Below are 18,554 nucleotides of genomic sequence, written 5' to 3'. Positions count from 1 at the left end.
TTACCAAAACGGAGTCTTAGGAACCACCCCGTCAGCCTCTCCCAACTCGGCGGACACAACAAAACAACGACCCAGCCAACGATGAAGTAAAGCGTACCGTTGGGAAAACGGTTCGGGCTCAGTGCCGGCGCCATTGTTCGCCGAATGTTGGATGGCGCTTTGTGCTAGTTTCGGTTCAATTTGCCTAAAAGCACGTGTGTCGCTGTGATAAGAACAGGAGCTTTTTAATCACGAAAAAACGTCGTACGATTGTTGTCCCATTCGTTACTTGTTGGCTTGTGTTTAGGTAGAGATTTTCCCGAGTATGTCAAGGGAATCGGCCGTTCTTTCAACGCAAAACCAGTCGGGACAGGTGCAGAGTACCTAAAAAATTCGAATGCATCAAAAGATGATGGAATATTTTTTGCGGTAAAATTGTTAAGTAAAGTATGTTAAATTGAAGAAAAAACTACTAAACCCTCTGGAAAAACTGCGTCCACGAATAAATGTTTAGGTCATAAAGAAAATGAGAAAGGTCTGGGTTATCGTGAGCACAAATATTTTCCAAAAGTGAAGGCCGTTTTAATTGATATAAATTATCAGTAACATTTTTATAACGCATATCCTTTCCATTCGTTCAAACCACATCCCAATAGAAAAAGAGTTTTCTGACATGAAACTTTCTTCGTAATCTTTGCTAAACGCTTTTTAAAACTATTCTATATGCTGACAGGCAGACTTTCATCAAAAATTTGTGAAAAAATCTTTTTAATGTGTCAAAGTTTACAACTCATTTGCCATCTTGGAATGTTTGTAAGATCTTCACTACATGGTCAAGGTCAGGGTCGGCACCATGCAAACAAATAATAGAGTTTAAATAGTCCCTACCCGACATCTAAATATGTTACTAAGACGATAAGATATCAGACAAAGATCAAAAAGAGCGAAGCTGTTCAGTGAGTGTGAATCATCCAGCAGAATGTCTGTAGCGGTCGAATGAAATCCCACAGGAAGCTGCTCATGCTGCATGGCTTGCCATTGGCGTGTCCCAAGAAAAGGCAAACTTCAAGACCATTCCACCCATACGGTTCGAGTTCCGCCCTGGTCCGATCCTACTCGCTCAAATGAGCCATCAGCCACGAGCTCATGCCAAACTGCGTCACTGCGTCTGCCGGTGAGGGCTTTGACGTTTTCGGGCCATTCTGTGGCTGACGGCTAGCGGGCGGAATCCAAGACATTCGGGCGATGCACCGGGGATTCTGGGCTTGTGGAGCCCTTTGTCGACGCAAATCATACCCACGCAAAACGCTCGAGAACGAGAATGTACGTTACGGCATGCACGGGATGCACGGTCGGACGTCCGTGGCTGCCGTTGGTCCGGGCGAATGTGCCGGTAAGCCGGTCCAGTATGGCCTGCAATTGCATTGCAGTAGAAATTCAAGTTTCAGCCGCAGATCTCGGCAGATCAACGACAATGACGAACATATTAGATGCACCGCGTGGGCGGAGTAGAGCCTCTTGATAATTATGCAAAGGACCAACCCCGTTTCCCCCCGGGGCACGGGTGTGTGTGGGTGTATGCGTTTTTGTATATATATTGTGGCATTGCGGTCCCCGGAGCGTGGAAGATGACGTTAATGACTTAACGCCGACCCAACGACCGACGTGGCGTTGTACAGGCTCGAAGGTTGGGACGCTAATGAGGCCTCCGCATCCTGACTGGTAAAGTGTGTGTGTGGAAAAAAGAGAGAGATTAAACAAAGAAAACAAATATGAAAAGGGCACGCACGCTTTCCCCAACTCTCTGCACAGCTTCTTGCGAGTGCCTCTTTGGTACTTCTTTCTATTTTTCGTTCGTTGTGTGTAATTGCATTAGGATTCGCACGGTCGGGGCCGCTACTGAATCGCCCTGCGCCCATTGACACTCATCCCACCTAGCGGTTCTTCTGCAGACGGTGCCGCTATTGAATAGGCTTTTGTGCCTATCCAGCAAAAGCCGCAGCTAAGATTGTGTCCTTTGACATTTGCACAAATTAATGCATTGCAGACTTTAAAGCACAAGGTTAACCTGTTGAAAGCGTTTCGGCAAGCTTTGCTCTTGTTTTGCACAACATAGGCTATTGTCACCTTTTTTGAATCGACTGCCACGCAGTTTTAGTACATTTTTAGTACAACCATTTTTGATAAAACATGGTTAGAAATTTTTCGTACCAACAGTTTGCGCATATAAAGCAAAGACTGTACTATATTTAATTTTTTATATGTGTTTGGAGTAATTTATTACATGTTGCGACTTAATTTTGAAACAATTTGCTTTGTTCAATAGTTTGATAAATTGCGAAAGTACTTCTCACGTGTTGTTTGAATATCTCAATAGAATGCCAGCAGCAAACAAACTTAGATTTCCCTCGACAAACGTTGTCGTGCCTCCCATGTTTATTATTATCATATTCACTCGCATAGCTATATGCATTTGGTAACTCGTTGCGCAGCACATATCAAATCTAATCTAACTTTCACAGGAACCGCAGAAAAGCATATTTCGGAACTGTCCAACACCGTCTCTTCCCCAATCGCAGTTCTTTGGCCATATATAGACGGCCTAGCTCATCAGTTTCCTTCTCTTCTCTTTTCTTTCCATATTCATCTCGCGTGGCATCGCCTTTCTCGGGGCAGCGTGGATGCTCGGATGGTTGATGTGCAAAACCGTACCTTACATACAGGGAGTCTCCGTGGCCGCGTCCGTCTACAGTCTGATAGCGGTTTCGCTAGATCGGTAAGTACCGGGTGGGAAGAGGAACGTACCGTGGAGAACCCGCCGAAGGGTATGTTCGCGCCTTTCAGCTGACTTTCGGCACAGTTTCAACAACCGAAGCTGTAGCCGTTGCATAATAAAGCCTCCCGCTTCCTGTGTGTGTGCGTAAAACACCAGGCACCTCCATCGTGACTCGCACGCTTCCCATTACCATAGAGCGAATCGTCATCCAGCGTGAAGGTGTGTCTCGGTAAGACGGGATGTGTGTGTGTATGTGTGTATATGGAAGCGTGTTCATTGCGTCAAACAATCGCATTCTCAGCAAGGCATAAGCGGGAAAGAATTTCTCTTCGAACTCCACCGGGTGAAATTAATGCTGCCCGGGTGCGTGGAGATGAATGCTAATTTGAACATATATTTCATCGGCACGGTTCAGCGGAGCACCACGAGAAAACCAGACCGGCCTTCAGCCCGACAGGTGCCCTTGTTTTCGGTGGGCCAACCGAGCATCTGCGAACGTTCGAACGGATTCTGTTCGAGGTCGGCCCGAGCGGAAGGGCGCTGGGGTAATCTGTTGCATGTGCGATTGGATGTAAAATCGACCGTGTCGGAGCAAGGGAGGAGCTGAAAGGCCACCTAGACTTCTGACCGATCCGACATGTTTGCTCCATTGTGCTCTAGCATGAAGCTAGCTCAATCCGGAGAAGCTAATACATGCATATTCATTTCGGACAGCTCCAATTCCGATTGCCGGCCATCGATTTGCTTGTTGCTTGGGGATTGGAGTTGATGATGAGAAAAGCTACTACTATCGAGTTGGGATCAGTGGAAGAAAGTTGAGTGGTTTTTTACATTATTGAATTAGACGACGCTGAGGTCGAATGCATACCTGTGGGAATAAAATTACTCACCTGAGAGTTAGAAAACGTTCGGCCACTGCTTGCGAATTCGTACTGAGTCAGGCGAAAGTGCACGCGCCAGAGGGAAATCGTCCGCTCGGCATATTTGGCCAATTCTTGCATATGGTCCAAAAAGAGCCTCTTCGAAGAGTCCATGATTTCGCTAATTCCATATGATTGTAGGTTAACAATTTCATCGGGTGATTCCATCTCAACCATCCTCCATCTTTATTAGACAACTATTATTTTTTCCTTTACATGCTCTCTAAGTTGTTTTGCTACTAATTTCGATTAATATTGGTGCAAGTGAGTTTTCCTTCTTTACAACGTCAGCGTAATGAATGGTATCTTAGCCTGTGGTTGTGCACTTTCAACACTCGATCTGGCACAAGTTCCCTGAGAACTGAAACCAAAGGATCGCGTTATCTAGGACGACTTACTTTATCGTTGGTATTTTATTTACTAACAATCTGAGTTGAACGGATAACGTCCAACCAACGCGGGAGCTGCAGCGCAAATAACGATTAGAAATGGCTTCCCGCGCCGCTGATTGCGTTAGTATGCACATAGCGCGAATAAAAATTGAGCTACTGATAGAGCGAGGACTGATACTAAAAAGATTACTCACTCTAAACAGCTAAGCTACCAATTCTAACATGTAACCACGAGTCCTAATTTTCACAATACCATCTGTAGAAAAATAAATAAAATCTTCATTCAAAGTTATGTTGGCATATGTTGCACATGATAGACACATTTGCAAAATGACGTTTTAGGCTTAGTAAAACAAAATATTATATATTCTTTGTAATTTTCGACACAAATTGCAAATACGAGTCGTTCGCTTCGTGAACCAATGTTGAGTGTAGTGTTTCAGCAAAATCTCGTATTTTACCTTTAACCCTTCACTTCTCCGCCCTTTCTCCCTCCATTGCTGACAATCTGGCGGTCAACGCCAGTGGCATGATACCGCCATCCGTAAATGGCTCTCTAAATTATGCTTTATTTGTGTAATTATAGCCCTGGCGTCACGGGTTATCTTGACGCCACCGTTCAACCACCAATCTGTTAGGAAATGCCGGAGATATCGAACGTTTTTATTGCAAATTTGCCAACGGGTCGCAACGGTATGCGTGGCGGTATGTTGTCTCGCTTTCAATCGACCGATTATACGGTTGATTAAATTCTACTTTGTGGAACGAACGCGGTGGCGATGAAAATGATAGTGATGATGAAGTGTACCGGCTGATACGAGGGTTATCGTTGCGCATTATTTTTTCACAGGAAAAAAATATGGCTCAATTTGGCATATGTGTTAATTACTTCATCGAAGATGATACTCTTGGATTTTTTAAAAATATTATTATATCGAGAGCATAACACCACCTTATGTATCCGCAATAATTGCTTCTAGAAGGATGAAGTGGTGTTAGAAACGGGAGGTGACGTTACTGCTATGTTTTCATCAATTTAAACGTTTCCATCATGTGGAAAATGTGAATATTTATTTTATAAACGAGAACTTTCATAAGCACACTATTTATAATCCTCAGATGATGGATTTTGTAGTCTACAATAAGCGCAATTAGCTTGAGCCAGTCTACTCGTTATGAAGCAAGCACACTACCCATCGCTTCAGCAGGAAAATCATATTAACTAGATACTTATCGGTTAATTACCGTAATCCTCCACAACAAACCGTAAACGATTACATGGCCCTTGCGTTCATGCGACCTAAAGCCGTTGGTTTAGATCGCAAAAAAATACAAGGCTCACAATCTAAATAGCGCGCGCCTCCGCACCAGGAATTCAATCAGGCCAATCAATTTCAGCGTAATATTACAAAATGTCTCTAATTCTCCGCCTCGCTGGAGCACACCGTCCGGAAAAGGACGGAACTTTGGAAAAGGGAGAAATGGGGAGCATAATGTACGAAACGACCGAAGCCCCAGCACCTTCGAAGTGCACCCGATGGCACGTCGGGTTGGCTTCCACACGCGTTGCGATATTAAGCCAATTACGGGATTTTAATCGATCGACAAAATTGGCCACGCCTCGCCAACGCGAGTGTATCGGCGAGCTTGCCGGAAAGCGCGGTACGAAGGAGTGATGATCGGATCGAACGCTTGCAGTAGATTGGGTTACGACAACCGGGGCTTGTGCGCAATGGGACGAGAGGTGGGAAATTAAGTTTTCCGGAAAACCGGAAAATAGGGTTTGCTGCCACGAACGTGATACAAAGGCGTCAGAATGGAATTTATAGTGTTACATATTCGATTTCACGAAGCACTCGATCCTATTTGGCAACTTTTCCAATATTGTATCTAAAGTAATGAATATTAAAATGCGATGCTTGTTTAAATATATGTATGCTTACTTTTTGAATGTTCTGGTGATTATGTTAGTTCAGTAAACGACCTAAATCGCTCGCAAAGCAAGAAGTACCCCACATAGAATATATCTGTTGAATTATTCTATTTCTATGCACAAATTTTGCACACTGCCAGATAAATCCAACAAACCATTTTGCCGGTTCTAAAAACACACCACACTAACAGTCTAATATTTGAATTGAGATAGTTGTTTGCCACTAGTTTTGCAATGGATTTGATTTGATTGCTATACGTGTGTTCCCCGTCGCGGACATTTCCAATGTCCAAGAACTTAAGGAACAAAACGATCGTTAGAACACTGTGTTCATTCTCATTACTGTGATCATTAAGAATGCCTCAAACGAGTTAAACTCGCTTGCTGCACAAAACCAAACTTCTCGTTTCACGTGGAGCGAAATCCCCCAGTCTGCAACCACCGTTGAAATAATCATTAGCATTGGCGCCACTATATCCATTATTACTCAAAACCCTATTAAAAAGGCGTGCAAACGGCTACAATCGTTGGTATGTGCTTAATGTAGCTTTGCAACGCAAATTGAAACGCCAATCGCATTTTGCGTGCGGCTTCGTGCGTGAAAAGCTATCACAGTGCGGGCGCTTTTCAATTGTCGACACCTGCCAGGATATGGCATCGTTAGAATAGGCCATAATAGAGGGGTTCGTTTTTAATTACGCTACCCAGCATCGTGTCTTCAGGAGTAATAATGTTGCTACACACCATGGCACTTATTCATACACTTTTGATGCACTGTAAAAACAAATTGAAAATATTATAAGAAGGCAACGTTAAAAACATGTGGTATTAGTTATGGTGCAACTTATGATCTAAAAGAGAACTAACTTAAATGAAATGAAGTGTACTTTACATAAGACGTTAGAAATAAGAGTTTTACCCATTCTTTGTGCAAAGGTGCAAACTGTTCTCTTAACACTGACATTCAGGAAAATATTGGAAAATAGTGTTTTTCATACAGCTATAGATTCTTGTACTATCATGTTTGTTTCAGGTAATATTTATCCAATTAAGACAAATTCGAAATTAAAAATGAAAAACCGCCAGCGAAAATCTTGTGATTCATTGCAATCAGCGCAAAGTTCGTTTTTCTTTCACACGCTTCTTCTTCACAATGTTCACTCGTATGCCTTTAGTGTAATGTGTTTTATGGAACTGCCACTACAAGCTTCACTCTGTACTACCCCGCTTGCAATGGGTCGATGCAAAAGAAGGGGAGGAACAGAAGCCAACACCTTGCATCACGTAAATCCATGCATAAAATTGGCCATCTTGATGCTGCATCAACAACAGCAATCAAAATCTGTGCAACTCGCGCCCAGCATCCGGATAGGGATTCATGGTAACCTTTGTTTTCGGATTTCAATTCACGTGAATTCAAACTCATGCAGCGCTGTGATTGAATATTCGACCAACCAACCGGGGAACGGAAGTCGGCAATCGTGGGATTGGATGAAGCTCACCTTGAACTCTGCTCGACTGGAAACGCACATTCTTGCGCAGTTGTTTTTGTAATCAGAAGTACAGAAATAGCTCGTTTCACGCTTGCACAACAACCACTTCTTGATACGACGTTTCATACACAATGATTTTTTTTCCTCATGCTTTACACACATATCAAGCTGATAGCAACCATTTTCTTGCTCATTAGACGCTAGTTCATTTTATAAGCTAACCTAACGTAAAATCAACTGCCTTAAACCAAATACTAGTTGAAATCAAGTCTGAAGAACATTAAAATATGTCACAAATTACTTTGTTCACAATTCCGTCTTTGCACAAGATGCTAAATCCTCATCTTCTAAAAAGTTGGTGCCGTTTACCGTCAAGTGCTTGGAAAGCTTATGCCAAGTAAAGATGGCCAAGCCTTTGAAAACTTAACCAAGGTCTAGGCTCAATATTAGGAAAACGTGCGTTCCAACGGTTGATTTTAACACTTTTACTGTCAATAACCCTCATACATGCAGTGACAGGCAATTCAGAACTCCCCAAGAAACTCATAAATTATTGCACAAATATAGTAGTGGGCTGTAGCAGTTGTTGAAAATTACCCTTAGGGAAGCTTAGTGGATTTGTAATTGGTTTTAAAACAAGTATTAATATTTGTTTCATAAAAAAATTTTATCAAAAATTATGTACTAAAACACGTTCTAAAAATGGTTGGCAGTCAACGTGTTAAAATGAAAAATCACCAAAACAGACGACGAGCTAGGGCCACTCTCCACACAAACGCAACCTCAGCCGTCGACTCAAAGTGAATGCGCTACACCTCTTCGGCACGAAGCGAACCCAAAATTTCATCACTCTAGTCTGTTGACGCTGCCCAAAGGGCCCTCTGCAAGACACTGCCATTTATGGCACCCGCCCCGAACGAAACCTTAGCGGTGTGTGAGTATTGCACAGGCGTGCGTTCACCTGGAGTGACTCGAACGAGTGTGCCCTTCGAAGCTCGCGGTGAGGTGCAGAAGGAAGGAGGTATGACGAAAAATTAATCACGCTACGGATCGGAGGGCTCAGCGCGCATGTTGATCTGCGCCGAAGGGCAATCCATCTCGTATCAGAGGCTCGCTTTGACAGTGGAAAGATTTGAAGGGCCTCGAGCGGATCGTGGCTTTCGGCCGAAAGATTAGCTCCGTTCCGGCCGGATCGATGGAAATGGGTCACGAAGAGCCTCCATTACGTGCGCAGTGCGTGTTTCATGCGTTAAAGAATTGCAGCCTTTCGTCACAATTCGGTTTGATGCTGCCGTTCGTCGCCTGATCGCTTATTGAAATCGTTTTTGACGTTCTTCCTACGCGCTGTTGTTGTTGTTGTGCGGATTGCATCTAATTCTTCGGGACGGTGTCAAGGTCAACCAGTCGCCGTTGGGTAACCATCTTCGTCCATTGGGTCTCGGTAGGCTAGAAAGGGGGGGAATTAGGGTGTGGGCTTTTCAGTTGGTATTCAAGTTTAGCCGTCTATAAATCATATTACTTAAATTCTGCGTCAACCAAATTTTAATGTAGTGCAATCAATGAAAGGTGAGGCCATACATTGTATCATTAATTATAAAGCTACTCGAATCATAACTTAGAAGAAACGCATGATGAATGAGGAGTCAAACATGAAATCGCAATATGTTGATCTTCTTCTGGTTCTATAGAATACTTCTTTTATTTCCCATTGCCGTATGCTTTACAACAAAGAGACAATTTTGTTTTTTTTTTAAACTTATATGCTGTTAAGTTCATATCAAAGGTCTGTTATCTTCTTGTAAGAACAATAAGATTTGAAAAGAAAAATGAGAAAACTAACCAAACTAAATTAAAATCAAAACATCAAATAGATTCATGTCATATTTTTCGAAACCGTATCGTTTTTGGGCTTAACAATACCTGTTCAATCTTCAACAATAAGATAAACTCATGTACTCAAACATGTTTTTCAACATGAAATCGAATTTGGGACAACATATTTTCTAGCTGTAGCCAAATGAACCGTAATCAATCAGTTATTTTCTTATGTTAAGGTTAAATTCTGAATTTTAATTATGTTAACCAAACATCTTTAGATGTGTATGGAGACCGAAATCTCGTACCAGAATAAATAAATAATAATTGAAAAATTACAACAAACCCTTCAACGACCTGGTAAGCTTGTCACAAAATAAACCTGCCTAAAATTTTTCAAATGTTATATATACCTATATAAAGTAATAATAACACGCTGAATATTCGGTAATATATACGTACAGGTAGGAACCGGGAGGAAAATAACGTTGCTTACCTATAAATGTACCAACATGTTACTAGATATGCAGGTAATAATCATAGTTAAAGCTTTTTCGCACTCATTCAAAGATTCACAGATGATTCAAACAATTTTAAATTTTATTAATCATAAATGAAAAACTCCAAGAAGCGCATTTCATATCATATCATAAAGCTCTCATAAGCTCACCGAAAGATATATCGTTTAGTTCACTTCAAAGAAGTAAATGTAAAACGTTAACAGATCCGTTTTGGCACCCCAAGGGCGCCTTCCTGCTTTAAAACCAGCAGCTGGCAACGACTCAATTTTCAAGTGCAAGGGTTTCATTAAAATCGCCATACGCCAGTGTTTTTCTACTGCTGTAAATTATTTTGCATTTTCCTGCGACTGGGCCCCCCGCCAACGCTGCATACCAACGCACACGAACGCGTGTCCCTAATAATTGCGAAAAAAAAAATATCCAGAACTGGGGACAATAGTGAGATGTACCCACCGTATCCAAGACGTCCCTGAAGACGCAGCCAGGGCGTACCGGGATGGAATAAGTATAATTGAAAAGCTCGGGCAAGCTGGCATAATGAACCAGTCATGACTATGAATATGCATTAGTCAGCCGGTTAAGAGATAGAGTGATAAAGAAAGAGCGATTTAGAGAGAGAAAAAAAGGAAAAAAGAGAGAGAGCGGGTGAGCGGCTGAGCAGGAGAAAGTAGCAAGATGGATGGCGTGCCACATCGCTGCGACTCACAAAGAAAAGGCATTGCAGTGCATTAAACGCAGCTCAAGATCACAGCTTCCGGTAGCGGGCGGTCCCTAAAAGGTGTTGCGGTGTGGGCTGGCTATTGTTTTGTAGTTGCTGCGTGTTTGTTGCTGGGTGTTTGTTGCTGGGTGTTTGTTGCCGTCACCATTGGTGTCCATCACGCCAGTTCGCTGGACTTGTAAAGGTGCACGAAAGGTTGTGACTTTTCCCGGTCTGACCCGGGACCTTGGAGGGAATGCACTTCTCCTGAATGCATAAAACGAAAGCACAAAGAAACCCGCGTGGCCTTGACGAGGGCCACTTTTGCACGACGGTGTTAGGTAGGTGATGGATGGATACAAAGATTTTCAACATCTGAAGACTGGCATCCTTCAGCTGAAGAGGATTGGCTTGCCGGCGTCATTCGCCAGCCCGGGATGAAAAGTGACATTTCCGTTCGACAGCCCAATCCGGGTTTCCCTCCGACCCCAGGGGATACACAAGCTGGTGCAGTTCCCGCGTGCTGAACGGAATGCTACAGGATCGAATGTGCAGCTGCATTTAGGTTGCCAGATTCGAGCTCTCTCTTCGTCGCCTTCCGCGCTGCTTCCGTGCTGTGGCCGTGTGCTGATGAATAAACAAATGTATAAGTACCGCTTTGGCGAGATCTTTGTGCAACTTTTCTCCCGAACGAAGAAAGAAGGTGACATTTTCCCTCCCCAAACACGCAACTCTGCGCGAGGCGAAAGTAATTGGAGCAATTGTAAGTGATGGCAAAGGTTGGCAAATAAAAGAAAAGAGCAAAGCAAGGCAGCGTTAAAATTCACCATAGAAACTTTGTGGTACCACCGGCGACAACTCTCCCACCCTTCCACTCCGACATTTCCACCCGGCACCCAGAGAAAAGTTTCAAGTTAGTACCGGTAAAAGTTGCCTTTCAGTTGCCGCGACTGTTTAGACTTTTGCTTCACATTTCGCACGGCTGGTAATTGAATATTGCCAGCTCTGTGCGCACCACCAGCGCTCAGGTATTATGAAAATGGCAGATGATTTAGCGAACAAAAGAAAATAATATTATAAACGGGTGAAATTAACTCAAACCCGAAACGAACCGAACCGTTTAAAACTGTCTCTGGCGGCGAACGAACCTAATTTGTCCGACGGTTAGGTTCAACTGTCTCCGGTTTTGGAGGACTAATTATTGCGACAGTGGGCTAACAGCCGGGAATCGAGACAACACCATGTTTGGGTCGGGTAATGCCCTAATTTGTTGTCGAAACATCAACGCCAAGCGCTTCAGTAATCTATTGAGATATCTATCGTTTGCTTCCGCCTCATTCTGGCCGGTCCTGCTTCAAGTGAAATGTTAAACAAACGAAGGATTAATTGGCACAATATATTAACACTTCCGTAGCCTGGAAAAGTCACTCGTACTTCCTTCTTGGTTTTGATTATTCATATGATTTATGACAGTTTTTGGGGATTATTATATGGCCTTTAGGAAATCTAAACTTATTTCAAGATCAAGTCGACCTAATGTCAAAGTGTACGCTGAATTTAGCATCGATAAAAGAATAAAATCGCGTGAATTATTTTTTCTTAAAGCTGATGACATTATTTTTCGATTACCTTTCCGCTTTGGACAAATGATACTCAAGAAAATTATGTAATTCTGTTTACTAAGCAGTTTTGAAGTTTGTTTTCTTCTAAAAGTGGCCCATTAATAACCATCATTCTATAAGCAATATTAACTCACCATCAAAGTACAACGTTATCCTGAAAGTTAAGCTGTTTTAAATGAAACCCATGGCACGTGGAAAAGACTTAAAGTCAACAGTTTATCCACCCCTTACAGTGGTAAAGGGTGGGAAGGGCGCTTCCTAATAATGTTTCCTAGCTGATTAGTGATTCAATCGCTTATGTTATCAACGGCACAATGGTTAGCCGCATGCTCCGGTCGGAAAGTGTTCGCAGTTAAGCACCAAACACTTGTCAACCCGGATGCACCAGTTACATTTCTCTTTTGCGCCCCTAGTGGCGACGCGTTCTGTCGTACTTAGTGGTCTAAGAAGGCTTACAACACTTCACAGAATGTGAAACGAACGCGAGCGGTTGGCCGGGACAGGATAATACTGATTTAGCGTCACAGCATCCGGATGACTTTCGTGGCCACCTCGTAAACCGTTGCGCAAAGCACTCGAAAGAAAATTTCCTGCACCGTGAAGCGGTCCTCTGTAATACTTCGCCAGTGACATTGAATTGCAAGGATGTCCCACCCTGCCGGTCCTTTCTATGGCTCCATTTTGTCCGAAAAGAAGCGCCCCTACCGTTGTTGGCTTTTCCAAGTACTGCCGCAACTACTTACCAATAGATTTTCTCACCGTTTCGCGATGAAGTTGGGGTAGTTTCCCCGATTCTGGGGGTATTTTGAACCTCCCAAGAGCATCCTAGTGTGTGTAGGCGCTTCGAATCGCCAAGGACGAAAAAGTTGCGTTGCTCAAACTCAAGCAACCAAGCCGACCTTGATAAGACTGGTTGGGCTTTAGGGTTTTTCTTTTTTACGCTTCCGAAGGTGATTCTGGTTGACAGTTCTTCTCCTTGGCGTGTGTTAAAAATAGTCTTAATTATAATTTGTCGCCATGCGCTACTAGGAGCGTCGATGCAGTGGGGTTTTCTCGCCAGGCACTTGACACCCGTCCAACTCGACGGGTCGATGAAGAAATTGTAAAAGATTTATGATCCGAACCGTGAAGATCAACTGCAACGAACGGCCCGCTCAGGGGCGGGAAGGGCAGGACAACGGACGGACGAGCTGGAATATGTGTCCTTTCCAAAGTGTTGGGAAAACTTCTTCATCTTTGTCAAGTTGCTCTACGACGGTGATAGTTTTACGCGAACCTCGCAAAACCCTTCTTCGTTTCTGTAAGCATGGGAGTATGTGTGTGTGTATAGGTATGTGTTTATGAGGGTATGGCAAGTGGTCGTATATTTAAGACCAGATCCACCACGTACTGTTTTTCTTCCGCAGGTGCACCAAAAGAGCTTCTTGATAACTTAAAGAAAGCTGAGGCAAAATGTGAAACCTTAAACAATTGATAACTCTCAGTTCGTTCCCGGAAAACTTCATCAAATTTTATTGATACAAAAACAACAATCCAGCATTTGAATTTTTAATATTACCAAAGCTGTGGTTTTCTGAATTAAATTTGAATTATGTACACAAACAAATACTTTAATGAAATTCTCATCTACTTACATTAAGAATACAATTCAGATAAAACTGTGTAGGTTCATTTTGTCCTACTTTTCCTTGTTTATGGTGGTTTAAGTCAAACAGATGGCGCTTATAATTCTTTCACTATCCCTCTAAAAAAATCCCGACACGTTGCATTTAACTTTTTGGAAATATAATCATTTAAAGATACATCAAGAAAAGCTAGAAAACAAAAAAAAAACATTGAGCAAAACTGGTAGATCAAAAATCCATCGCAAGCGCAATGGTTGCATGCCCATCCTGTCGGGGTGGACAGAATTAGCATAAATCTAAACGAAATATCACAGAATTAGAGTAGAGAAAAGCTACAAACGACGTCGTCATAGAAAAAGTGAAAAAAACACGCAAGGAAACAGTCGCTGGTGGAAAAGTAAGCTTGAAGAGCACAAGTCCATGTGCTTACCTAAACTGAGAAGAAAAGCTCATTCACTTACGCCGAAACGGTGCGCTCGACGATACGAAACGAGAGAATCTGCTACGAAAAACAAATTCTTAAAGGAAATAATTCAATGCCAACGCGTTGCTTGGCATGCGACGCTGACAAAGCGCTCAATCCTGACATACCCGACCCTTGGGGTTCGACCGAGAGGAAAATCGAGCCAGCCATGGCGGCAAAACTCGTTCGGTGACCACCGTAGCCCCAGGCAACGGTTGCGATGGACCCGGTGCACTACGATGATTAAATTTAGTTCCAATATTAAATTTGTAATATAGTTCGCATTTTGGTTGCAAGTTTTCCGGTCGCCCATTTGCTTGACGTACCGAATTGCAGGTGGAAAAGTCCAAGCCACTGCGCCAGAGGGAACTATGGAAAATGTTTAAGCCAGCCTTTACTCCAGTATGTTACTTAGTCAGTGACTTCGGAATCGCCATAAAACAGGTTGTAAGAACCATTTGAGGAAAAAGTTGAATTTCTTCGAATGTGAATATGTCTAGGATTCGACAATTGACCCATGATCGATTAGTGACGGTTGGTTTGCAAGAACATGAGTTTTGGAACAGATTTTACACCTGCTGGATTTTCTCCGACAGTCGATTCGAGTCGAGTTTGTTCTTCTGGAAAATTGCGTTTTTCAAAATCTTGTGAACAGATAGAGTTAGAAATATTTTTAGTAGATCTGCAAGATCTGTCTTACATAAGGATCTTATCTACTATCAAACTGTACAAGTAGTGAACGGTTTCTTCAAACAGCATTCCGACAATTTCCGCTATGTTATCTTATTTTTATGGTTTCTTGCATTACTTTGAGCTAAGAGTGAGTAGATTTACATTAATTTAACTCAAACTGCCAAGCTCTATTATGCAACTATGTTGTTTCATTGCGATAAAAAAGGTCAACTTCAAACCAGCTGTAAGTTGAACTGTTTGACTTACATACACATACAGGCTACATGTTTAGAAAAACGAATGCAGTAAATATTTTCAAACTCAAACAAATCAAACAATCAAACTCTGCACAGGTCAATAAAACTTGATTGATTTTTGTTAGTACAATCGATCTTGATTAGATAAATGAATATTTCATATGTTTTTCTCTTTCTGTGCGTATTTTGAAATACAAACTAACACAAAACGTAGGTCAAAACTTGAAACTATGATTCTCATACCTTACACATATTTTTTTTTTAATTTCAGGTAAGTTCCCGTCATTTCGCAGCTGAGCAGGTTATTTACATTTCCGTAAGCATATTGATTTAAGGAAAACTAAATCCAATCAGCTCGAACTTTGTACGATGGGGAGCCACTTTACAAACGTCTGGCATGCGGGGCACGAATGCAATCATCGGCATTCAGCCCTCTTCAGTAAATTAAAAAATAAATGAATTCCACGCCCTTGAAACATCCCATCCGGGTCGGTTTATATACCAGTGCGGGGGCGAATGGACAAGTAAATTGAAATCGAAAATAATAAGAGAGCGGCAGCGTAGGACGAAGATGTTCCCACCGTGGCATTCAATCGGTGCAGCGATGTGCAAACGAATACTGCGGCCAACCACCGGTGGTCACTTTCCACTCTGTTCGTCGATCGCCGGTAGCTTTCCTGGCGCTGCCCGGGAAGCGACCATTTTTATCGCGGCAAAACCATCGACAATTAAGAAAATCGAATCAACGCCACTTGGAAACGCATTTGTACGCGACCGCCCGGCAAACAACGCCGGATGCCGGTGCAGCACACGAATCAGAGATGGATGCGGTCGCTGCACGCCGCCGATAGGATGTCGAACTGCCAGTGCTTTCTCGCCGCACCAGCGAGTCCTTGAACTTGAAAAGACGCTTGTCCACCAGCTTGGGGAACGGCCATCGGCGTGGGAAACTATTAGGCAACGCCAGGCGAAGGAATTTTCCACCGCCGTCCGCGGTGGGGGCTCCGATCGGAGCTGCGAGAGCTGCGCGTGCCATTACGCGACGAACTTGAACATTTTTCAAATCACGACCACGCGAAGCGCGCGTGTCCGACGCCGGAGAAATTCAATATCGCGTCCACGGCACGGAATGCTCCGGCCGGCTGGTAGAAATTCCTCCGCCCTCCTTTCGCGATCCCGCGCCGCAGTACTTCGCTTTTCAAGGTCGCCGGAAGCGAACGGCTGACCACATCCCGGGACCAATTTTCCAACCAGTTGAGCGGTAACAATTTCCGCTTCCGGACGTCCGATAAGCACATTATTTACGTCCTCCGGGGCTGCCAGGGCTTTACGCACAAGAGGGCACGTAAGTCACGCAGCTTCACGCGGTCGGTTCGCGGTCGCGACTATTTATGAGGATTTCCATTATCCTTCTCCGCTCCGTAGTCAGTTGTTGTTTTCTACTCGTGTACACTTCTTTTTCACAGCCACCGGCATTCGCAAGGTCAATCTCGACCGAATCCGTGCCGCGTTGACAAACTGCTGTGCGGGAAAACTGTTTAGCTTTTCCTTGCGCCCGTTCCTTTCGCTGGTGGTGATTATTGGAGCCGCGCTTATTTATCTTCCTCTTGGTAGACTATTCCCTCCCCCCGATCGCCGCATTGCTGCCACCGGTAGAAAACTTCGGTCCTGATGTTGGACCACCGGGAAATCACTTACTTAGCGGGTGGAATAGTTTAGTGGCCGCGCGCGATAACGTCGTCGTTGCATTCGAACGGCCATATTGATGAGGTTGGATCGAGCAAAACACTTCTGCCAATATTTCATGAGCTCGTTTAGATCCGACGGACAAGAAGGAACAGTAGAAATCCGTCTTGAAATGCATTATGCAGAAGCTGTTATGTGAAAGAAGACATTGCAATTGCAAAGGTGGGATTATTACATCATATGTTGTTCCTCGTTTCTACGTTTTATTTAGAATTCGATTTGAGATATTTTCTTCCAGCTAGGCACTATACTTTTCCTTCTCTAAAGATAAATCGTTGTTTGATAAGATTTGTCTAATGTTTGAAATGTAAAGAATTTGAGCAGCTATTATTATCTAAATTGAATATTGTAGTGTTAAAGGGTTTGTGCAGTTGACACAGAACTGACACTTTTTGTTCGGTATGTGACATGAACAACTCCACAATTTTGTAGCTCATTTTCATTTGGTTCATAACTAAATCAGCATCAGTCAGCAGAACTGCATAGCAGATCGTGCATCGACTTTTTATGTTCATTTTAATATGTTAATTTAATACTGCTCCGATATGCGATGAATTTTGACAGTCAATTTATTTCTTAATTTGTGTAACAATATTAAGATAATCTGGCAGTATTGGAAGTATAAAACGTAACGATATCGAAACTAAAGCGCCGTTGGAAGATACCCGATCGATGTTACCTATTTTTTACCGAAATTTGGCGATACCTTGATAAATTTAACAGTGCTATAATGAGAGTTAGTAACTAGTTTTTGAAGTTCGCTAGATGCGTTGAGACCTTCATTCCTACACATTCATATCCCTTATTTTTTAAAAATCTGGACTCTTTTAGGACAACATCGTTACGTTTACCAATGTGCGGCTATTTGTTTCTGATAACTTATATAATAACATTGTCATAACTGACAAAAATATTTCAATATTGCTACGTAAACGAGAGCAATAATTTTCGGAAATTTACTGCAAAAACTTGGCACGCACGCTGTGCATGGTATAAAGCTTCTAAAATTCTAACGTCAACCATTGAAAGAAATGTTAAAAGTTTTTTAATATGATTATGTATTAAACATTTCAATTAAGATATTAATATTTTTAATTTCCTAATTTGCGAGCAACTAAAACAAAAACTAGTTTTTAAAGAGCAAATTCGATCTGAAGGGCTTCCTCCAAAATCTTCGAAACAGTCAAAAAATTCGACCAAACACCAGACCTACCGTTTAATTTCCCACCGAACTTTGAAAACCCCACCGCGTACAGATTTTCCGCATATTTGTTCCCCGCCTGTCCCGGTCCGAGCAGGCGACAAAATCAATCTTCTGGGCGTGAAGAAGATTGATGACATTCGCTGCAACGTATCCGACGGGATTTTTTCCGTCAGTTTCCTTCGGCACGCGTGTCACTCCGGTTGGAATAAAACGCAAAGCGCACACGTGCATCGCATTCCCGAACACGTGCACATTCCTTCGCGTGCAATATTGCAGCAAGCGTCGAACGGAACGGCGGAGTGTGTTGAGGCGTGTAAAGTTTCCGGTATACCCGTCGATGCTGGATGCCGGAAAGTGTTAAAAATGACCGATAAAATCCGGCTGCCGCAGGTGAGTTGGCACATTGTTTTCCAGGTATGCGCGCTAATATGCACCGATG

General features: G+C 42.9%; 1 protein-coding gene across 1 annotated transcript in view; it reads left to right on the top strand.

The window, feature by feature from the left end:
• Positions 1–18,554, top strand: part of LOC131259312 (neuropeptide SIFamide receptor-like) — a 104,916-nt gene that overhangs the window by 42,929 nt on the left and 43,433 nt on the right. Inside the window, exon 3 of the mRNA XM_058260769.1 lies at positions 2,656–2,755. Within this exon, the coding sequence (XP_058116752.1) occupies positions 2,656–2,755 (100 nt within the window). The remainder of the gene's footprint in view (positions 1–2,655; positions 2,756–18,554) is intronic.

Source organism: Anopheles coustani, chromosome 3 (genome assembly GCF_943734705.1).
Source record: "Anopheles coustani chromosome 3, idAnoCousDA_361_x.2, whole genome shotgun sequence".
Classification (NCBI taxonomy): domain Eukaryota; kingdom Metazoa; phylum Arthropoda; class Insecta; order Diptera; family Culicidae; genus Anopheles; species Anopheles coustani.
The sequence above is the reverse complement of the archived record's forward strand: the minus strand, read 5'-3'. Positions and strand labels throughout refer to the sequence as shown.